This window comes from Lonchura striata, chromosome 27, assembly GCF_046129695.1.
Source record: "Lonchura striata isolate bLonStr1 chromosome 27, bLonStr1.mat, whole genome shotgun sequence".
In the NCBI taxonomy this organism is placed as follows: domain Eukaryota; kingdom Metazoa; phylum Chordata; class Aves; order Passeriformes; family Estrildidae; genus Lonchura; species Lonchura striata.
Genome location: NC_134629.1, coordinates 5,144,866 through 5,167,051, shown reverse-complemented (window position 1 = coordinate 5,167,051; position 22,186 = coordinate 5,144,866). Strand labels below are relative to the sequence as shown.

Genomic DNA, 22,186 nt, shown 5'->3' with positions numbered 1-22,186 from the left:
CCCAACCCCGGCTCCCCCTTTCCTCTCTCCCTGCGCCCCCCAACCCCGGCTCCCCCTTTCCTTTCTCCCTGCGCCCCCCAACCCCTGCTCCCCCTTTCCTCTCTCCCTGCGCCCCCCAACCCCTGCTCCCCCTTTCCTTTCTCCCTGCGCCCCCCAACCCCGGCTCCCCCTTTCCCGGGGACCCCCAGTTCCCGGCTGCAGGCCACGCCCCCGCCGCTCTGGCCACGCCCCCAGACGCGTCGCCCCGCCCCCGTTGCCATGGTGATGCTCCGCCCCCGTTGCAATGGCGGCCCCGCCCCCGTTGCCATGGCGACGCTCCCCCGTTGCAATGGCGGCTCCGCCCCCGTTGCCATGACGACGCCCCGCCTCGGTTGCCATGGCGGTCCCTCTCCGCCCCGTTGCCATGGCGGCCCCGCCCCCGTTGCCATGGTAACGCTCCGCCCCCCGTTGCCATGGCGGCCCCGCCCCGCGCGGTCACGTGAGCCGCCGGACGCGCCCGCCATGCTGCGCCCGCCCGGGCCCGGTGGGTGCGGGACCGGGACCGGGACCCGGGACAGCGGCACCCCGGCTCCCCCCGGCTCCCCCCGGCTCCCCCCGGCCTCCCCGCCGCGCCCCCGCCCCGGCTCGGCCCCGCCATTCGCCCTGCCCGCGCCCCCGCCCCGGGCCTGCCTGCACCGCAGCGACCCCCGGGCCCCTCCCCGGGCCTGCCCGATCCCCTCGGGCCTTACCGGGACCCCCGAACCCCCCCGGGCCCTATCGGGACTCACCGGCTCCCCCTCGGGTCTCATCCGGACCTTCCCCGGGCCTGCCCCGGCCTCCGCGGGACCCCCGGGCCCGACCTGTCACCGCCGGGCCCGCCCGTCCGCCCCGGGACCCCCGGGCCTGCCGTGCCCCCCCCGGGACCCCCGGGCCTGCCCCGGGACCCCCGGGCCTGCCGTGCCCCCCCCGGGACCCCCGGGCCTGCCGTGCCCCCCCCGGGCCTCATCGGGACCCCCCAGCTCCCCCAGGCCTGTCCCCCCCATTCCGGGCCCATCCCCCCCCGCGTCCCCCGTGGAGCCCTCGGGGGGATGGGGGTCACCGGGGGTCACCGGGGGTCACCGGGGGGCACCGGGGGGACCGGGGGGCACCGGGGGCCGCGGCGCGTTCATCCCCCCCGGTCCGCGGGCCCCACCTCGCAGCGAGGGGAAAACGGGTCTGGGGGGGCCGGGGACCCCCGGAGCCGCTGCCCCCCCGAAGGGCTGGTGGGGGCTGGGGGTGCCGCGGGGTCCCCTGGGTGCTGCCGGGTCCCCTGGGTGCCGTGGGGTCCCCTGGGTGTCACGGGGGTCCCCTGGGTGCCGCGGGGTCCCCTGGGTGTCACGGGGGTCTCCTGGGTTCCGCGGGGTCCCCTGGGTGCTGTGGGGTCCTCTGGGTGCTGTGGGGTCCCCTGGGGACACGGGGGGTGGTGGTGCTGTTGTTTTTGTAGGGTGCCGTGCGGGGGGGGTCCAGAGGGGTTGAGGAGCCCCCCCAATTGGGTCTGGGGGTGGAGGGGCCCATCTGAGACCCCCCGTGTCCCCCCGTGTCCCCCCAGCCCCGGGCTCGTGGCTCTGCTGATCGCCTCGGCTCCTGTCCCCCATGGGCTCACCAGGTGGGTGTGGGGACCCCCCGCTCTGGGGACCCCCGGCCTGTGACCCCCTCCCCCCCGTGCCCTGGGGACCCCCTCCCCCCGGGCTGTGGGACCCCCTTGGAGCACCTTCACCCGTGGGACCCCCCCCCGGGTTCAGGGGTGCTGGGGACCCCCAGCCCTGGCCCCACCCTTGGGGGTGACGGTGTGGTGACACCCCCGGGGTGTCCCAGATTCGGGGCACGGGGACAGGTTTGACCCTTGAGGTGGCACCTTGGGGGGGTGAGCGTCCCCAGGGGGGCAGGGGGCTCTGGGACCCCTCAGGAGCCCCCCTGGGTGCCATGCCCGGGCTCAGGCAGCCTGGCAGGGTTTTGGGGGGGTTCACCTTCAGATTTCGCTGGGTTTTGGGGTGACCCGCAGTCCCCAGGCTCTGGGGTCTTGAAGTGCCCAGTGCCAGAGGATTTTGGGGGTCCATGCCCAAACTCAGGTTTGGGGGTGCATGCCCTGGCTCAGAGGGGTTTTGGGGGGCCCGTGCCCAGTCTCAGAGGGGTTTGGGGGGATCCATCCTCAGTGTCAGAAGTTTTGGGGGTCCGTGCTCAATCTCTGGGACTTTTTTGGGGTCGATATCCAGTCTCAGAGGGGTTTGGGAGGGTCCATGCCCAGTGTCAGAAGTTTTGGGGTCCTATGCTCAGACTCTGGGAGTTTTTTGGGGTCCATATCCGGTCTCACAGGATTCTGGGGCTCTGTACCCAGGCTCTGAAGGTCCCATGCCCAGATTTTGGGGTTCAAAGTGCCCCATGGCCAGCCCTTGATGGTTTTGGGGTGTCCCCCCTGGGTTTGTCCTGTCAAGAATGTTGGGGTGTGTGGGGGCCACCAGGTGATGGTGCCAGTGGGGTCCAGTCCCTGGGGGTTTTGGGGTCCCATGCCCAGTCCCTGGGGGTTTTGGGGGTCCCGTGCCCAGTCCCTGGGGGTTTTGGGGGTCCCATGCCCAGTCCCTGGCGGTTTTGGGGTCCAATCCCCAATCCCTGGCAGTTTTTGGGTCCCATGCCCAGTCCCCGGCAGTTTTGGGGTCCCGTGCCCAGTCCCTGGCACTTTTGGGGTCCCATGCCCAGTCCCCGGCAGTTTTGGGGTCCCGTGCCCAGTCCCCGGCAGTTTTGGGGGTCCTGTGCCCAGTCTCTGGCACTTTTGGGGTCCCATGCCCAGTCCCCGGCAGTTTTGGGGTCCCGTGCCCAGTCCCTGGCAGTTTTGGGGGTCCTGTGCCCAGTCCCTGGCACTTTTGGGGTCCCATGCCCAGTCCCCGGCAGTTTTGGGGGTCCTGTGCCCAGTCCCTGGCAGTTTTGGGGTCCCGTGCCCAGTCCCTGGCAGTTTTGGGGTCCCCCAGGGCCGTTCATGCTGTCAGGGATGTCGGGGTGCAGTGGGGCCGCCAGGTGATGGTGCAGGTGGGGCCCAGGCTCAGGAGGTTTTGGGGGTCCATCTCCATCCCCTGACGATTTGGGGTGTCCCCGGGTGTTTAGGGGGTCTGTGCCCAGTCTCTGGGGTTCAAGGTGCCCAGCCTGGCACTTTTGGGGTGTCCCCGCGGTGTCGAGGGTGTCGGGGTGTGGGGGCCCCACCAGGAGTTGGGTGACGGTGCCAGCAGGGTCTGGTCCCTGGGGATGTGCCCAGCCCCGGTGTTTTGGGGTGTCCGTGGCTGTTTTGGGGTGCCCATGGTTGTTTTGGGGTGTCCGTGGCTGTTTTGGGGTGTCCGTGGCTGTTTTGGGGTGCCCATGGGTGTTTTGGGGTGCCCATGGGTGTATTGGGGTGTCCGTGGCTGTTTTGGGGTGTCCATGCGTGTTTTGGGGTGTCCGTGGCTGTTTTGGGGTGCCCATGGGTGTTTTGGGGTTGGTGCCCATGGGTGTTTTGGGGTGCCCATGGGTGTTTTGGGGTGCCCATGGGTGTTTTGGGGTTGGTGCCCATGGGTGTTTTGGGGTGCCCATGGGTGTTTTGGGGTGCCCATTGGTGTTTTGGGGTGCCCGTGGCTGTTTTGGGGTGCCCATGGGTGTTTTGGGGTTGGTGCCCATTGGTTTTTTGGGGTGCCCGTGGCTGTTTTGGGGTGTCCATGCATGTTTTGGGGTGCCCATGGGTGTTTTGGGGTGCCCGTGGCTGCTCTGGGGTGCCCGTGGCTGTTGTGGGGTGCCCGTGGCTGTTTTGGGGTGCCCGTGGCTGTTGTGGGGTGCCTGTGCCTCGCTCCTGGATGTTTTTGGGTGCCCATGGCTGTTCTGGGGTGCCCATTCTCACTCCCAGGTGTTTTGGGGTGCCCTTGGCAGTTGTGGGGTGCCTGTGCCAGTTCTGGGCTGCCCGTGGCAGTTGTGGGGTGCCGGTGGCAGTTTTGGGGTGCCCGTGGGTGTTTTGGGGTGCCCTTGCCAGTTCTGGGGTACCCGTGCCAGTTCTGCAGTGCCCATGGCAGTTCCTCAGTGCCCGTGGCAGTTGCGGGGTGCCCGTGGCAGTTTTGGGGTGCCCGTGGCTGTTCCGGGGTGTTGCTGGGTGCCCGTGGCAGTTCTGGGTGCCCGTGCCAGTTCCCCGGTGCCCGTGGCAGTTGTGGGGTGCCCGTGGCTGCCCTGGGCTGTTGTGGGGTGCCCATGCCTGTTCCTGGGTGCCCGTGGCAGTTCCATGGTGCTTGTGGCTGCTCTGGGGTGCCCATGCCAGTTCCGCGGTGCCCGTGGCAGTTCCCCGGTGCCCGTGGCAGTTCCGTGGTGCCCGTGGCAGTTTTGGGTGCCCGTGGCAGTTCTGGGGTGTTGTGGGGTGCCCGTGGCAGTTCTGGGTGCCCGTGGCAGTTCCGCGGTGCCCGTGGCTGCTCTGGGGTGTTGTGGAGTGCCCGTGGCAGTTCTGGGTGCCCGTGGCAGTTCTGGGTGCCCGTGGCAGTTCCCCGGTGCCCGTGGCAGTTCTGGGTGCCCGTGGCTGCTCTGGGGTGTTGTGGGGTGCCCGTGCCAGTTCCCTGGTGCCCGTGGCTGTTCCGTGGTGCCCGTGGCAGTTCTGCGGTGCCCGTGCCAGTTCCCCGGTGCCCGTGCCAGTTCGCGGTGCCCGCCGCCCGCGCCCCGACGCGCCCGCGCTGTGCCCGCAGTGTCGTTCGTGCTGTCGAGGATGTCGGGGTGCGGGGGCCCCGCCAAGAGCCGGGTGACGGTGCCGAAGCGCGTGTGGGAGTTCGTGACGCGGGAGCGCGCGGCGCGCCTGGCGCTGCTGGCGCAGGAGGCGCGGGTGCGGATCCTGGTGGACGGCGAGACCCCCGAGCTCTACGTGCTGCAGCTCTGTGCCACCCCCCCGGGCGGCGCCGCGCTCTGCCCGGCGCGCAAGGCGCTCAAGGCGCTGCTCAAGGAGACCGAGAAGGAGCTCAAGAAGCGCGGCCAGCGGCCCGCGGAGCCGCCGGGGGCGCGGCCGGAGCCGCCCGCGGGCGCGGCCGGCTGCCCGGGCGCGGCGCGGGACGAGGAGCCGGAGCGGCAGTGCCCGATCTGCCTGGGCGAGATGCGGGGCCCGCGCACGCTGGAGCGCTGCCGCCACTCCTTCTGCGGGGAGTGCATCGCCCGGGCGCTGCAGGTGCGCTCCGCCTGCCCCGTCTGCGGGCGCTTCTACGGGCAGCTGGTGGGCAACCAGCCCCCCGACGGCCGCATGCTGGTCAGCCGCGACGCCGCGCTGCCCCTGCCCGGCTACGAGGCCTTCGGCACCATCATCATCCAGTACGTCTTCCCGCCCGGCGTGCAGGGGGTGAGTGCGGGCACGGCCGGGCGGCTGCCGGGGAGGGCTCTGCCGTCGTGCCCGCTGATCCCAAATCCCCTGGGTGGCCCTGGGCCAGCCCCCGTGCCCCCAGCGCCCCGATGGTGCCCCCAGCGCCCCAGGTTCAGCCCCGTGCCCCCAGCGCCCCAATGGTGCCCCCAATGCCCCAGGTTCAGCTTGGTGCCCCCAGTGCCCCAGGTTCAGCCCCGTGCCCCCAGCGCCCCGATGGTGCCCCCAGCGCCCCAGGTTCAGCCCCGTGCCCCCAATGCCCCAATGGTGCCACCAATGCCCCAGGTTCAGCTTGGTGCCCCCAGCGCCCCGATGGTGCCCCCAGTGCCCCAGGTTCAGCCCTGTGCCCCCAATGCCCCGATGGTGCCCCCAGTGCCCCAGGTTCAGCTTGGTGCCCCTGGTTGCCCCGATGGTACCCCCAGCGCCCCAGGTTCAGCCCCGTGCCCCCAATGCCCCGATGGTGCCCCCAGTGCCCCAGGTTCAGCCCCGTGCCCCCAATGCCCCGATGGTGCCCCCAGTGCCCCAGGTTCAGCCCCGTGCCCCCAATGCCCCGATGGTGCCCCCAGTGCCCCAGATTCAGCCCCGTGCCCCCAATGCCCCAGGTTCAGCTCGGTGCCCCCAGTGCCCCTGGGTGTCCCCAAATCCTGCTGAGTGTCCCTGGCATCCCTGGGTGCTCCAAAACCCTGATGGGTGCCCCAGCCCAGTCCTGTGCCCTCAGTGCCCCTGGTTGCCCCAAATGCTCCTAGTCCACTCTGTGTCCCCAGCACCCTTGGGTGCCCCCAAGTCCTGATGAGTGCACCTGTCTGTGGCGCTGGCACCCCTGGGTGTCCCCAAATCCTGTTGGGTGGCCTGGCATGCTGCTGTGTCCCCAGCACCCTCAAGTCCTGATGGACGGCCCTGGGTGTCCCCAAACACCCCTGACCCAGCTCTGTGCCCCCCATGCCCCTGGGTGCCCCCAAACCCTGCTGGGTGTGCCCAGCATCCCTGGGCTGCCCACACATCCTGGCAGGTGTCCCTGGCTGTTCCCAAATCCTTTTGGGTGTTGCTGGCACTCCTGGTGTCCCCAAATGCCCCTGTGTCCCTAACACCCCTGGGTGCCCCAAACTCTGCTGGGTGTCCCCAGTCCTGATCCCCGTCCCTCCCATCCCTCCGTCCCCCCGTCCCTCGCCCCTGACCCCCCCGGGCAGGTGAAGAATCCCCAGCCCGTTTCCCTGTCCCCTGTCCCCTGTCCCCTGTCCCCTGTCCCCCTGTCCCCTGTCCCTCTGTCCCCTCTGTCCCTCTGTCCCCTGTCCTCCTGTCCCCTGTCCCTCTGTCCCCTCTGTCCCCTCTGTCCCCTGTCCCTCTGTCCCATTGTCCCATTGTCCCCCTGTCCCCTCTGTCCCTCTGTCCCTCTGTCCCCTGTCCTCCTGTCCCCTGTCTCTCTGTCCCCTCTGTCCCTCTGTCCCTCTGTCCCTCTGTCCCCTGTCCTCCTGTCCCCTGTCCCTCTGTCCCCTCTGTCCCCCTGTCCCTCTGTCCCTCTGTCCCCCTGTCCCCTGTCCCTCTGTCCCTCTGTCCCCCTGTCCCTTGCCCCACCCTTCCCTGCCGTGTGTCCCCTCCATGCCCCGTGCAGGTGGAGCCCCCAGACCCAGCTGTGCTGCCTGGGCACCACGCGGGCAGTGCCACCTGCCCCGTACCTGTGTGCTCCCCGTCCCTCCTGGCCCGTACCTGTGCCCCTACCTGAGCCTGGGGCTGCAGCGCCCCGGGAGCAAACAGACCCTGGCACTGCCCCTGGCACTGCCCCTGGCACTGCCCCTGTCCCTGCCCCCTTACCTGTGCCCATCCCTGCCCCCTTACCTGTGCCCATCTCTGGCCCCTTACCTGTGCCCATTGCTGCCCCCTCACCTGTGCCCATCCCTGCTCCCCTTACCTGTGCTCATCGCTGCCCCCTTACCTGTGCCCATCCCTGCCCCCTTACCTGTGCCCATCCCTGCCCCCTTACCTGTGCCCATTGCTGCCCCCTTACCTGTGCCCATTGCTGCCCCTTACCTGTGCCCATCACTGCCCCTTACCTGTGCCCTGTCCCTGCCCCCTTACCTGTGCCCATCACTGCCCCTTACCTGTGCCCATCACTGCCCCCTTACCTGTGCCCATCACTGCCCCTTACCTGTGCCCATTGCTGCCCCTCACCTGTGCCCGCCCGTGCAGGTGGAGCACCCCAACCCGGGCGTGCGGTACCCGGGCACCACGCGCGTGGCGTACCTGCCCGACTGCCCCGAGGGGAACAAGGTGCTGGCGCTGTTCCGCAAGGCCTTCGCCCAGCGCCTCACCTTCACCGTGGGCACCTCGCTGACCACCGGCCGTGCCAACGTCATCACCTGGAACGACATCCACCACAAGACCAACTGCACCGGCGGGCCCCAGCTGTGCGGGGGGCACCGGGGGGCACCGGGGGGCACTGGGGGCGTACCGGGGGGCACTGGGGGGGTACCGGGGGCACCTGGGGGGTGCCGGGGGCACCTGGGGGGTACCGGGGGGCACTGGGGAGTGCTGGGGGCACTTGGGGGCACGTGGGGGGTACTGGGGGGGCACTGGGGGGGTACCGGGGGGCACTGGGGGGTGCTGGGGAGCACGTGGGGGGTACTGGGGGGGCACTGGGGAGGTACCGGGGGGCACTGGGGAGTGCTGGGGGCACCTGGGGGGGTACCGGGGGGCACCTGGGGGGTGCTGGGGGCACCTGGGGGGCACTGGGGGGCAGTGGGGGGGAACCTGGGGGCACCGGGGGGTACTTGGGGGGCACCAGGGGGCTCTGGGAGGGCACTTGGGGGGTACCTGGGGCACTGGGGGGGCACCTGGTGGGCACCGGAGGCACTGGGGGACACCTGGGGGGAAACCTGGGGGCACTGGGGGGCACCGGGGGGCATTTGGGGGGTGCTGGGGGGCACCTGGGGGGCTGATGGGCACCCATGGACATGGGGGGGCACCTGAGGGGTAGCGGAGCGACATCCGCCACATCCAGCACTAGCTCTGGGGGCATCTGGGGGTCCAGGGGCGCTGGGGGGCACCTGGGGGGGCACCTGAGGGGTTGGGGAGCGACATCCGCCACATCCAGCACCAGCTGTGGGGGTCCGGGGGCACTGGGGGCACTGGGGGCACGGGGGCAGCGGGGCTGGGGCAGGACGATGCCCGAGGGGAGCCCCTGGCGGGGGCACGGCCTGACCCGCTGCCCCCTCTGCCCCCAGGTTCGGGTACCCCGACCCCACGTACCTGGCCCGGGTGCAGGAGGAGCTGCGGGCCAAGGGCATCACCGAGGACTGAGGGGGGCCAGGGGGTCCCCCCATGCACCGGGACCCCCCCCCAGGATCACCCCGGGCAGCAAGGACCCCCGCGGGACCCCCGGCAAGGGGGATCCCCCAGGCGAGGGGACCCCCGGGGCGGGAGGAGCACCCCCCTGGGCAGAGGGATCCCCCGTTCGGTGGGACCCCCGTGGGGGGATCCCCCCACACCCCAGAGCAGGGGGTCCCCAGCCCCCCGGCTGGCAGTGGGGGGCTCGAGGAGGGGGGGGGCTGGTGCCACGCAGCCCCCGCGGCACGGACAGACGGACCCCTGTACATAGCCCTGAGCCCCGGACAGACGGGGGGTCCCTGCCCCCCGAGCCCCGCGGGGTCCCACCCTCGGGGGGGGGGTTATTTATTTTTTATTTCCCCCCCAGGTCTGTAACTTTGATCCAATAAAAATATGCAATGGATTGGGGGGTGCTGGGGGGCACCAGGAGCTCCGGGGGTCACGGGGGCAGTTCTGCATGGGGGGACAGGGCTGGGGACAGGAGACGGGATTTGGGGGATTTGGGGGATTTGGGGATGGGCCACGGAGATGGGGTGTGGGATGAGGACATCGGGATGGACGTGGGGCCATCGGAATGGGACAGCAGGATGGAAACTTCGGGCTGGGGACAGGGCACGGGGCAGCAGGAGGGCACAGTGACCTGGGCTGTGAGTCTGGGACTTTGGGTGGGACTTTGGGGATGGGACACTGGGGTGGGCCGTGGGACACTGGGGTGGGCCGTGGGGGGCTGGGATGGGCAATGGGACACTGGGATGGGCCGTGGGACACTGGGATGGGCCATGGGGGGCTGGGGTGGGCCGTGGGACACTGGGGTGGGCCGTGGGACACTGGGGTGGGCCGTGGGACACTGGGATGGGCAATGGGACACTGGGGTGGGCCGTGGGACACTGGGATGGGCCATGGGACACTGGGGTGGGCCGTGGGACACTGGGATGGGCCATGGGACACTGGGATGGGCAATGGGACACTGGGATGGGCAATGGGACACTGGGATGGGCAATGGGACACTGGGATGGGCCATGGGGGGCTGGGATGGGCAATGGGACACTGGAATGGGCCATGGGACACTGGGATGGGCCATGGGGGGCTGGGATGGGCCGTGGGACACTGGGATGGGCCATGGGGGGCTGGGATGGGCAATGGGACACTGGGATGGGCCGTGGGACACTGGGATGGGCCATGGGACACTGGGATGGGCCATGGGACACTGGGATGGGCCGTGGGATGCTGGGATGAGCCATGGGACACTGGGATGGGCCGTGGGATGCTGGGATGAGCCATGGGGGGCTGGGATGGGCTGGGCTGGGGTCCCCCATCTCTGATGGGGGCACTGGGCTGGGACCTGAGCTGGGCCCAGTCGGGTGAGAGTCCAGGCTGGGACACTGGTCTGGGAAATGGGGATGAAAACGTTGAGATTTTGGGGCGTGGGGACTGGGCTGGGCCCTGCGGTCACGGGGATTTTGGGGTGGGCTGGGTCAGGAGGGACCCTAAAGCCCACCCCACCCCATCCCATCCCATCCCACCCCACCCCATCCCACCCCATCCCATCCCACCCCATCCCATCCCATCCATCCCATCCCATCCCATCCCATCCCATCCCATCCCATCCCATCCCACCCCATCCCATCCCATCCCATCCCATCCCATCCCATCCCATCCCATCCCATCCCATCCCATCCCATCCCACCCCTCCCATGCCAGGGGCACCTCCCAGTCCCAGGCTGCTCCAGCCCCGTCCAGCCTGGCCCTGGGCACTGCAGGGACCCAGGGGCCGCCCCAGCTGCCCTGGGAAATCCATCCCAGCCCCTGCCCACCCTGACGGGAGGAATTCCTGCCCCGTCTCCATCCATCCCTGCCCCTGGCACCAGCAATCCATTCCCTGGCTCCCGTCCCTCCATCCTTGTCCCCGCTCCCTCCCCAGCTCTCCTGGAGCCCCTTCAGGCCCTGGCGGGGCTCTGAGCTCTCCCTGCAGTGAGGTGAGCCCCCCCAGCTCTCCCAGCCCGGCTCCAGAGGGGCTCCAGCCCTGCAGCAGCTCCGAGGCTCCTCGGGGCTCTCTCCAGCAGCTCCTCGTGTCCCTGTGCGGGCCCAGGGCTGGAGCAGCTCTGCAGGTGGGGTCTCACCTGGGCACAGGGGCAGAGGGCAGAGCCGCCCTCCCTCTGCCCACGCTGGGCTCAGCCCAGCTCGGGGGTCTCTGGGTCCTGCCCAGCTCTCAGCCCCCGGCACCCCCAGCTCCTTCTCCCAGGGCTGCTCCATCCGGGGGTCGCCCTGACCCAGCTCCTGCCCTCGGGCTTGTGAAACCTCAGCAGATCCCCCCAGGCCGCTGCCCGGCTCCCTCGGGCTGTCCCCGACCCTCAGCTCCGTGTCACCTCTCCAGGTGCCCTCGGTGCCCCTGCCCGTGTCGCGCATGGAGGGGCACGAACGTTCAGTGACACCGGTGCCAGTGGGGACCCCGCGGGCACCGCTGGCACCGCTGGCACCGCTGGGCACCGCTGGAACCGCTGGGCACTGCTGGGCACCGCTGGCACCGCTGGGCACCGCTGGGCACCGCTGGGCACTGCTGGGCACCGCTGGCACCGCTGGGCACTGCTGGGCACCGCTGGCACCGCTGGCACCGCTGGGCACCGCTGGAACCGCTGGGCACTGCTGGGCACCGCTGGCACCGCTGGGCACCGCTGGGCACCGCTGGGCACTGCTGGGCACCGCTGGCACCGCTGGCACCGCTGGGCACCGCTGGGCACTGCTGGGCACCGCTGGGCACTGGGGCTCCGAGCCCCTGCCCACGGCCCTGGCTGCGGCTGTGCTGCCAATTCCACACCCACCCCAGAGCAGCCCCGTGTCCCTCTCCCCAGTGTCCCTCTCCCCAGTTTCCCCAGTTTCCCTCTCCCAGTTTCCCTCTCCCCAGTTTCCCCAGTGTCCCTCTCCCCAGTGTCCCTCTCCCCAGTTTCCCGTTTCCCTCTCCCAGTTTCCCCAGTGTCCCTCTCCCCAGTTTCCCGTTTCCCTCTCCCCAGTTTCCCGTTTCCCTCTCCCAGTTTCCCCAGTGTCCCTCTCCCCAGTTTCCCTCTCCCAGTTTCCCTCTCCCCAGTTTCCCCAGTTTCCCTCTCCCAGTTTCCCTCTCCCAGTTTCCCCAGTTTCCCTCTCCCCAGTTTCCCCAGTGTCCCTCTCCCCAGTTTCCCTCTCCCAGTTTCCCCAGTTTCCCTCTCCCCAGTTTCCCTCTCCCAGTTTCCCTCTCCCAGTTTCCCCAGTTTCCCCAGTTTCCCCAGTTTCCCCAGTTTCCCCAGTTTCCCTCTCCCAGTTTCCCTCTCCCAGTTTCCCCAGTCTCCCTCTCTCAGTTTCCCCAGTTTCCCTCTCCCAGTTTCCCTCTCCCCAGTTTCCCCAGTTTCCCTCTCCCAGTTTCCCCAGTTTCCCTCTCCCAGTTTCCCCAGTTTCCCCAGTTTCCCCAGTTTCCCTCTCCCGGCTGGGATGTCGGCTGTTTTTCCCGAAGGTTTCCCGGCAGTGTCACCGCTGTCCCCGCCCGTGTCCTGCCGGGGTCCCTCCCTCGGGGCCGAGCCGGGATCCCAAATCCCCTCGCGGCTCCCCGAGGGTCCCTCCCTGAGCGGGGCCAGGATCCTCCTCCCGCCCTTCCCAAAACCGGGACAAACCGGGACAAACCGGGACAAAACCGGGACAAAACGGGACAAAACCGGGACAAAACCGGGACAAAACCGGGACAAAACCGGGACAAAACGGGACAAAACCGGGACAAAACCGGGACAAAACCGGGACAAAACGGGACAAAACCGGACAAAACCGGGACAAAACCGGGACAAAACGGGACAAAACCGGGACAAAACCGGGACAAAACCGGGACAAAACCGGGACAACCTTTCCGTTCCCTGCCGGGCCAGGAGCTCCCGGCCCACCAGGGCTCCGTTCCAGCGGGGCCGGGCTGGGGCTGGAGGGGATGGGGGGCTGGAGGGGATATGGGGGGGGTACAGGGGATATGGGGGTTATAGGGGATATGGGGGTTATAGGGGATATGGGGGGCTGGAGGGGATATGGGGGAGCTATAGGGGATATGGGGGTTATAGGGGATATGGGGGGTTATAGGGGATATGGGGGTTATAGGGGATATGGGGGGTTATAGGGGATATGGGGGGGCTATAGGGGATATGGGGGTTATAGGGGATATGGGGGGCTGGAGGGGATATGGGGGAGCTATAGGGGATATGGGGGGCTGGAGGGGATATGGGGGGGCTATAGGGGATATGGGGGGCTGGAGGGGATATGGGGGGGCTATAGGGGATATGGGGGGCTGGAGGGGATATGGGGGGGCTATAGGGGATATGGGGGGCTGGAGGGGATGGGGGGCTGGAGGGGATATGGGGGGGGTACAGGGGATATGGGGCTATAGGGGATATGGGGGTTATAGGGGATATGGGGGTTATAGGGGATATGGGGCTATAGGGGATGGGGGCTATAGGGGATGGGGGGCTATAGGGGATATGGGGGGCTGGAGGGGATATGGGGGGCTATAGGGGATGGGGGGCTATAGGGGATATGGGGGGCTGGAGGGGATATGGGGGGCTGTAGGGGATATGGGGGGTTATAGGGGATATGGGGGGTATGAAAAACGCCAATCACTAGTTTTTAGAAATTTTAAAAGTTTAATAATAATAGAATGGTTATAAAAATAGTAATACAATTAGAGTAAAAAAAAAGTAGAGTTAGGACCATAAAAAGCAAAGAATTACGGATGTTTTTGGGCACTGAGCTGCCAAAGCCACGCCTTGGGAACAAAGGAATAACCCTAAAAGCAGCAGCCTGTTGCATATTCATCTATCTCATACATGGTGCATAAATTCCTTGCCAATTAGGAACTTTTCTGGTTTTTGTCAACTTCTACCCCTGAATCCTGGTGGCTCCACGAAGACGAGAGGAGGTGGAAGAATGTTTGTGTTTTCTGATAAGGAGGCTGGAGCTCTTCATGTGCCCCTTGTGCCCGTCGCTGTTATCTCTGTCTGGAGAACTTCTTGATTTTCTCATCTCCTCCTTGAGCTTGTTAAGAAGTATCTCACACCGCAGAGTTTCTATTTCGACATTGTGTTAGAGCCTAAAATTACATTTAACACACCACTTAAGAGGATTGATACAGCAAAACCTTCGTAACATCACACATACAGCATTCATTGGAATGTTTGTGAAAAGCCAACCATAAAATCTGCATTTTTCACGGGGGGCTATAGGGGATATGGGGATCTATAGGGGATATGGGGATCTATAGGGGATATGGGGATCTATAGGGGTTATCGGGGGGTTATAGGGCATGTGGGCGATTATAGAGGATATGGAGCTATAGGGGATATGGGGATCTACAGGGGATATGGGGATCTATAGGGGATATAGGGGGACTATGGGGGTTATCAGGGGGTTATAGGGCATGTGGGCGATTATAGAGGATATGGAGCTATAGGGGATATGGGGGGTTATAGGGGATATGGATGGGCTATAGGGGATATGGAGCTATAGGGGATATGGGGATCTATAGGGGATATGGATGGGCTATAGGGGATATGGAGCTATAGGGGATATGGAGCTATAGGGGATATGGAGATCTATAGGGGATATGGAGCTATAGGGGATATGGGGATCTATAGGGGATATGGATGGGCTATAGGGGATATGGAGCTATAGGGGATATGGAGATCTATAGGGGATATGGGGGGTTATAGGGGATACGGATGGGCTATAGGGGATATGGATGGGCTATAGGGGATATGGAGCTATAGGGGATATGGGGATCTATAGGGGATATGGATGAGCTATAGGGGATATGGATGGGCTATAGGGGATATGGATGGGCTATAGGGGATATGGAGCTATAGGGGATATGGATGGGCTATAGGGGATATGGATGGGCTATAGGGGATATGGAGCTATAGGGGATATGGAGCTATAGGGGATATGGGGATCTATAGGGGATATGGAGCTATAGGGGATATGGGGATCTATAGGGGATATGGGGATCTATAGGGGATATGGGGATCTATAGGGGATATGGATGGGCTATAGGGGATATGGAGATCTATAGGGGATATGGGGATCTATAGGGGATATGGATGGGCTATAGGGGATATGGAGCTATAGGGGATATGGAGCTATAGGGGATATGGAGATCTATAGGGGATATGGATGGGCTATAGGGGATATGGGGATCTATAGGGGATATGGAGCTATAGGGGATATGGGGATCTATAGGGGATATGGAGCTATAGGGGATATGGAGCTATAGGGGATATGGGGATCTACAGGGGATATGGATGGGCTATAGGGGATATGGAGCTATAGGGGATATGGAGCTATAGGGGATATGGGGATCTATAGGGGATATGGATGAGCTATAGGGGATATGGAGCTATAGGGGTGGGGCAGTGTGGGATGTGGGAGGAAACAGGGCAGGATTTGGGGAGAGGCTCTGCTGCAGTGGGTTGGAAGTTCAGCCCTGAAGAACTGCAGTGAGAATGGGATAAAATCTGTGAGGGGAAGTTGCAGTGTCAGCAGCTCCTGCAGCGTGCTGGGCCTGCTGTGGTGATGGGACCAGCAGAAGAAACCCCAGACCAGAGCAGTGTCAGCAGCTCCTGCAGCGTGCTGGGCCTGCTGTGGTGACGGGACCAGCAGAAGAAACCCCAGACCAGAGCGGTTCACTCAGCGAGGGATGGAGAGGAAGCAGAGCCCCCCAAGCCAAGGAAGAGGCAGAATTCCCCCGATCCCTGTTCCCAGGAGTCCCGTGGGACCAGGAAAAGCTTTCGGTCGTGGATGTGGAGCTGGGCAGAGGGAAGCCGAGGAGCTGGGATCCTGTCCCGGGCTGTGGGCACTGCCAGGGGCTGGGAGGAGGACAGAGACCCCAGCCCCCGCAGGAGACTCCTGGAGCTCCCTCAAGGGTTGCCCGAGAGCGACCCCGGGAGCTGCAGCAGCGCGGAGGAAGGAGCCCAGCACCTGGGGGACCGGCTGGGCTGGAGGGAATCCACGGGGAACCGCAGCGAGCGGCTCCCGCAGGGCTGGGAGGAGTCCAGCGCGACCCAGGCTCTGGAATTTCTCTGGAGCAATTCCTTGGGAGGAGCCCAGCGCGACCCAGGCTCTGGAATTTCTCTGGAGCAATTCCTTGGGTGGAGCCCAGCGCGACCCAGGCTCTGGAATTTCTCTGGAGCAATTCCTTGAGAGGAGCCCAGCGCGACCCAGGCTCTGGAATTTCTCTGGAGCAATTCCTTGGGTGGAGCCCAGCGCGACCCAGGCTCTGGAATTTCTCTGGAGCAATTCCTTGGGAGGAGCCCAGCGCGACCCAGGCTCTGGAATTTCTCTGGAGCAATTCCCTGGGAGGAGCCCAGCACGACCCAGGCTCTGGAATTTCTCTGGAAGTTTCCCTGGAGCAGTTCCATGGATGGAGCTCAGGATCCAGGCTCTGGAAGCTGCTCTGGAAATTTCTATGGAGCAGTTCCTTGGGTGGAGCCCAGTGCACAATCCAGACTCTGGAATTTCTCTGGAGCAATTCCCTGGGAGGAGCCCAGCACGATCCAGGCTCTGGAATTTCTCTGGAAGCTTCCCTGGAGCAGTTCCTGGGTGGAGCTCAGGATCCAGGCTCTGGAATTTCTCTGGAATTACTCTGGAGCAGTTCCCTGGGAGGAGCCCAGCACGACCCAGGCTCTGGAATTTCTCTGGAAGTTTCCCTGGAGCAGTTCCATGGATGGAGCTCAGGATCCAGGCTCTGGAATTTCTCCGGAATTTCTCCGGGATTTCTCCGCAGCGCTGTCGCCGTGCCCCAGCTCCCTGGCAGTGATGCCAAGGGAAGCAGCGGAACAAGCAGAGCCTCAGGTGAGTCCCTGACCTGGGCACCACGGACACCACCCGTCCTGCCCCCGACCTCGGCTGTGGGAGCACGGTCCCAACCTTGGGCACAATCACGGGGAAATGTCCCCAGTGCCACCAGCAGGGACCAGTCTGTGCCACTGGGAGCAGCTGGAGAGAGGGGACGGCGACAGCCCAGAGGTCACCTGTGGTTCCACCTGCGTGGCACAGAGGCCTGGAGGCACTGGCACCTGCAGCTGGAGTTCCCAGAAGCGCCGCGGGTTCAGCTGGGCGTGCATTCATCTGTCAGAGGTGGGGCAGTTATCATCTGCTCATGGGGCAGTTTTTCTTTATCTCTTCCACAACCAATCCTCCCTCATCTCCAGGAGATCTCTGCTGTTTATGGGCCATTAATCGTTAATTATCTTCTGTTCATGGGACATTGATTATTCATTATCTTCTGTATGTGGGCCATTAATCATTAATTATCTTCTGTTCATGGGCCATTAATCATTAATTATCTTCTGTTCATGGCCACTGAGTGTCCCTGCATGGCTGAGAAAATTCCATCATCCCACTGGGAGCTGCTCCGCCCAGGGGAGGAGCCGAGAATTCCTACTTGGATATAATCCGAGATTTGGAGCAACAGACAGCCTTAACCCACTAAATTCCATAAAAACCCAGCTTTTTTCCCACTAAATTAAAAAAAAACCCCAGATTTCTTCCCCACTGCATTCCCAGAGGAGCCCAGGCCCATCTCCCCCAGCCCTGGAGCTCCAAGGAAAACTCCCCCTTGTGCAGGATCTGCTCCAGCAGAAGCACAGCTGGCACTGCAGGAGGGCTGAGCCCCCCTGGGATGGGGCTGAACCCCCCTGGGATGGGGCTGAGCCCCCCTGGGATGGGGCTGAACCCCCCTGGGATGGGGCTGAGCCCCCCTGGGATGGGGCTGAACCCCCCTGGGATGGGGCTGAGCCCCCTGGGATGGGGCTGAGCCCCCCTGGGATGGGGCTGAGCCCCCCTGGGATGGGGCTGAGCCCCCCTGGGATGGGGCTGAGCCCCCCTGGGATGGGGCTGAGCCCCCCTGGGATGGGGCTGAGCCCCCTGGGATGGGGCTGAGCCCCCCTGGGATGGGGCTGAGCCCCCCTGGGATGGGGCTGAACCCCCCTGGGATGGGGCTGAGCCCCCCTGGGATGGGGCTGAGCCCCCCTGGGATGGGGCTGAGCCCCCTGGGATGGGGCTGAGCCCCCCTGGGATGGGGCTGAGCCCCCCTGGGATGGGGCTGAGCCCCTCCCTGACCCACAGGGGCCGGGGCTGCTCTGACTCTGGCAGGGCTGTTTTCTATTGCTGTTTTCTAAATTTTATTTTTATTTTCCTCCCTAATAAAGAACTGTTATTCCTGCTCCCATATCTCTGCCTGACAGCCCCTCCATTTCAAATTTATAACAATTCAGGAGGGGTTTACATTTTCCCTTTCAGGGGAGGCTCCTGCCTCTCTCTCCTGCCTCCCTGGCTTTCCAAACCAGACGAACTCCTCTGGGCTGCCCAGCGGTGGCAGGGCATCGCTGCCCGGGCGGAGGAGCCGAGCAGGAGAACCATGGCGTGCCCGAGAGCCACGCTGAGGAGCGGCACAACCACCTGGGGCTGCCAGGATCGCTGCCAGGTACATCCGGGCAGCACAGGGGACAGGCCCTGCCAGCCTGGCGTGCCCAGGATGCCTCAGGTCAGGGGGCAGAAATGCCACCCTGAGGGGCCGCGAGGGAGGGTGGAATTCATGGACGCTGCCCGGGAAACGTGAGCTGCCACTGGCCGCGGCGAAGCCCCGGTGCCCCGGGGACAGGGATCGCTGTTTCAGGGTGGGGCTGGCAGCTCGGTGGCATCACAGCCCCCAAAGGCAGCGGGGCCAGCGCCAGGAGCTGGCAGTGCCAGGAGCTGGGAGTGCCAGGAGCAGTGCCAGGAGCTGGGAGAGCCAGGAGCTGGCAGCGCCAGGAGCTGGCAGTGCCAGGAGCTGGGAGTGCCAGGAGCTGGGAGTGCCAGGAGCTGGGAGAGCCAGGAGCTGGCAGCGCCAGGAGCTGGCAGTGCCAGGAGCAGTGCCAGGAGCTGGGAGCGCCAGGAGCTGGGAGTGCCAGGAGCAGTGCCAGGAGCTGGGAGCGCCAGGAGCTGGGAGTGCCAGGAGATGGGAGCGCCAGGAGCAGTGCCAGGAGCTGGCAGTGCCAGGAGCTGGCAGCGCCAGGAGCTGGCAGTGCCAGGAGCTGGCAGCGCCAGGAGATGGTGGCACCAGGAGCTGGGAGTGCCAGGAGCAGTGCCAGGAGCTGGCAGTGCCAGGAGCTGGGAGTGCCAGGAGCTGGCAGTGCCAGGAGATGGGAGTGCCAGGAGCTGGGAGTGCCAGGAGCTGGGAGTGCCAGGAGCAGTGCCAGGAGCTGGGAGTGCCAGGAGCAGTGCCAGGAGCTGGCAGTGCCAGGAGCTGGCAGCGCCAGGAGCTGGGAGTGCCAGGAGCAGTGCCAGGAGATGGTGGCACCAGGAGCTGGGAGTGCCAGGAGATGGGAGTGCCAGGAGATGGTGGCACCAGGAGCTGGCAGTGCCAGGAGCTGGGAGTGCCAGGAGATGGGAGTGCCAGGAGCAGTGCCAGGAGATGGTGGCACCAGGAGCTGGGAGTGCCAGGAGCTGGCAGTGCCAGGAGATGGGAGTGCCAGGAGATGGTGGCACCAGGAGCTGGGAGTGCCAGGAGCAGTGCCAGGAGCTGGCAGTGCCAGGAGCTGGCAGCGCCAGGAGCTGGCAGTGCCAGGAGCTGGCAGCGCCAGGAGCTGGCAGTGCCAGGAGATGGTGGCACCAGGAGCTGGCAGTGCCAGGAGGCAGCCGAGGGTGGCTGGAGATGGAGCCGTGCCTCACCTGCCTGCAGAAACAAACCCCCCCTGAGCGGGCAGAGCTGGCAGAGCAGTGGCACAGTGGCACAGCTCACCAGGGGCTCGTGGGCACCTGGGCCAGGGAGCTCGGGATGGGGTGGGGGTGCCACATTCCCTGCCAGGCTGCAGCCCTGGGATGCTGGGGGTGCAATGGGTGCTACAAACCACCCCAACAACAAACCTGGGACCCTCAGCGGTGCAATGGGTGCTACAAACCACCCCAACAACAAACCTGGGACCCTCAGCGGTGCAATGGGTGCTAAAAACCACCCCCAAAACAAACCTGGGACCCTCAGCGGTGCAATGGGTGCTACAAACCACCCCCAAAACAAACCTGGGACCCTCAGCGGTGCAATGGGTGCTAAAAACCACCCCCAAAACAAACCTGGGACCCTCAGTGGTGCAATGGGTGCTAAAAAGCACCCCAAAAACAAACCTGGGACCCTCAGCGGTGCAATGGGTGCTAAAAAGCACCCCAAAAACAAACCTGGGACCCTCAGCGGTGCAATGGGTGCTAAAAAGCACCCCAAAAACAAACCTGGGACCCTCAGCGGTGCAATGGGTGCTAAAAAGCACCCCAAAAACAAACCTGGGACCCTCAGCGGTGCAATGGGTGCTAAAAAGCACCCCCAAAACAAACCTGGGACCCTCAGTGGTGCAATGGGTGCTAAAAACCGTCCCAAAAACAAACCTGGGACCCTCAGTGGTGCAATGGGTGCTAAAAAGCACCCCAAAAACAAACCTGGGACCCTCAGCGGTGCAATGGGTGCTAAAAAGCACCCCCAAAACAAACCTGGGACCCTCAGCGGTGCAATGGGTGCTAAAAAGCACCCCCAAAACAAACCTGGGACCCTCAGCGGTGCAATGGGTGCTACAAACCACCCCAAAAGCCAACTGGCACCTTCAGCCATCGGATCCGTGGCCACGGAAGGTCGCCGGGCAGGGAAGAGCCGAGGCTGGCGCTGCCCTGCCCGGTGCCAGCCCCCGGGGCTGCCGAGGGAAGCGGGTCCCCGCGGGGCCAGGAACGAGCTGGGCCCAGCCCCGGCCAGCAGAGCAGCGGCGTGGGGGCATCAAATACAGCGTGAGTGGAAGGTGTGGGTAAGGAATGGTGTGGGTGGGATGGAACAAAGGATCAGTGCAAAGTTTGGGATGAGGAATGGTGTGGGTGGGATGGAATAAGGGATCAACACAAAGTTTGGGATGAGGAATGGTGTGGGTGGGATGGAATAAGGGATCAACACAAAGTTTGGGATGAGGAATGGTGTGGATGGTGTAAAATAAAGGATGAACGCAAAGTTTGGGATAAGGGATGCTGTGGATGGTGTAAAATGTGAGTGGAAGGTGTGGGTAAGGAGTGGTGTGGGTGGGATGGAACAAAGGATCAGTGCAAAGTTTGGGATGAGGAATGGTGTGGGTGGTGTAAAATAAAGGATGAACGCAAAGTTTGGGATAAGGGATGGTGTGGATGGTGTAAAATGTGAGTAGAAGGTGTGGGTAAGGAGTGGTGTGGGTGGGATGGAATAAAGGATGAATGCAAAGTTTGGGATGAGGAGTGGTGTGGATGGTGTAAAATGTGAGTGGAAGGTGTGGGTAAGGAATGGTGTGGGTGGGACAGAATAAAGGATCAGCCCAAAGTTTGGGATGAGGAGTGGTGTGGATGGGACAGAATAAAGGATCAGTGGAAGGTGTGGGATAAGGAATGGTGAGGATGGTGTAAAATAAAGGATCAGTGCAAAGTTTGGGATAGAGAATGGTGTGGGTGGTGTGAAGGGTGAGTGCCAGGTTTGGGATGAGGGATGGTGTGGGTGGTGTGAAGGGTGAGTGCCAGGTTTGGGATAGAGAATGGTGTGGGTGGTGTAAAGGGTGAGTGCCAGGTTTGGGATGAGGGATGGTGTGGGTGGTGTAAAAGGTGAGTGCCAGGTTTGGGGTGAGGGATGGTGTGGGTGGTGTGAAGGGTGAATGCCAGGTTTGGGATGAGGGATGGTGAAAAGGCCGAGTGCCAAGCCTGGGATAAGGAATCCGGCGTGCAGCCAGGGCTGGGCACCGTCCTGGCTGGGGCAGGACAGGTCCATCCCTGCAGGACCCCGAGGTCCTTCTGCACCCTTTGTTTCCAGGGCTGCTCCCTTTGCTCAATTCTCGCCCCCAGCACTGCTGCCCTTCGTGCCCCCCCCGGGCAGTTTGGGGTCTGGGGGCGCAGGGCTGAGGGCACACCTGGGAGCCACTGGGCAGGGCAAGGGAACTGGGGGTCCAGGACCCCCGGGGTCCCACCTGGGAGCCACTGGGCAGGGCAAGGGAACTGGGGGGGTCCAGGACCCCCGGGGTCCCACCTGCCTCCTCCCAGAACCAGGGTGCTCGCCCACCCCAGGTGCCACCCGGGCACTCCTGAGCCGGGCCCGGCTGGGGCTGCTGCAGCCCCGACAGCCCCGGGCACCTGGGCAGGAGGCTGGGGGGGAACGTGATTGATTGGGGGGCCTGGGGAGGAACGTGATTGATTGGGGGGACCTGGGGAGGAACGGGATTGATTGGGGGGACCTGGGGAGGAACGGGATTGATTGGGGGGACCTGGGGAGGAACGTGATTGATTTGGGGGACCTGGGGAGGAACGGGATTGATTGGGGGGACCTGGGGAGGAATGGGATTTGGGGGATTTGGGGAGGAACTTGGGTGATTTGGGGGATTTGGGGAGGAACTTGATTTGGGGGGACCTGGGGAGGAACTTGAGTGATCTGGGGGATTTGGGGAGGAATTTGGGTGATTTGGGGGTATTTGGGAAGGAATTGGGAGTGATTTGGGG

The 22,186-nt window shown here is 64.6% G+C and overlaps 1 protein-coding gene across 2 annotated transcripts; it reads left to right on the top strand.

Moving 5' to 3' along the window:
* Positions 1-477: 477 nt before the first annotated feature.
* Positions 478-8,685, top strand: DTX3 (deltex E3 ubiquitin ligase 3). Of its 2 annotated transcripts, XM_077788619.1 has the most exons (5): positions 478-523; positions 1,568-1,624; positions 4,698-5,335; positions 7,538-7,755; positions 8,572-8,685. In XM_077788619.1, exons 2-5 carry the CDS (start codon positions 1,612-1,614, stop codon positions 8,645-8,647), a joined length of 945 nt encoding a protein of 314 aa, XP_077644745.1. In that variant the 5' UTR covers positions 478-523; positions 1,568-1,611; the 3' UTR covers positions 8,648-8,685. The 2 variants fall into 2 exon arrangements, with proteins under 2 accessions (XP_077644745.1, XP_077644746.1); XM_077788620.1 differs by lacking the exon at positions 478-523 and having other exon boundaries at positions 1,557-1,624.
* The last annotated feature ends 13,501 nt before the right edge of the window (positions 8,686-22,186 follow it).

Bases quoted from the DNA above. Each gene is read 5' to 3' on its own strand.
- DTX3 (XM_077788619.1), top strand. The intron at 5,336-7,537 runs GTGAGTGCGGGC...CCGCCCGTGCAG, and splicing joins TCCCGCCCGGCGTGCAGGGG to GTGGAGCACCCCAACCCGGG. The intron at 7,756-8,571 runs GTGCGGGGGGCA...CTCTGCCCCCAG, and splicing joins TGCACCGGCGGGCCCCAGCT to GTTCGGGTACCCCGACCCCA.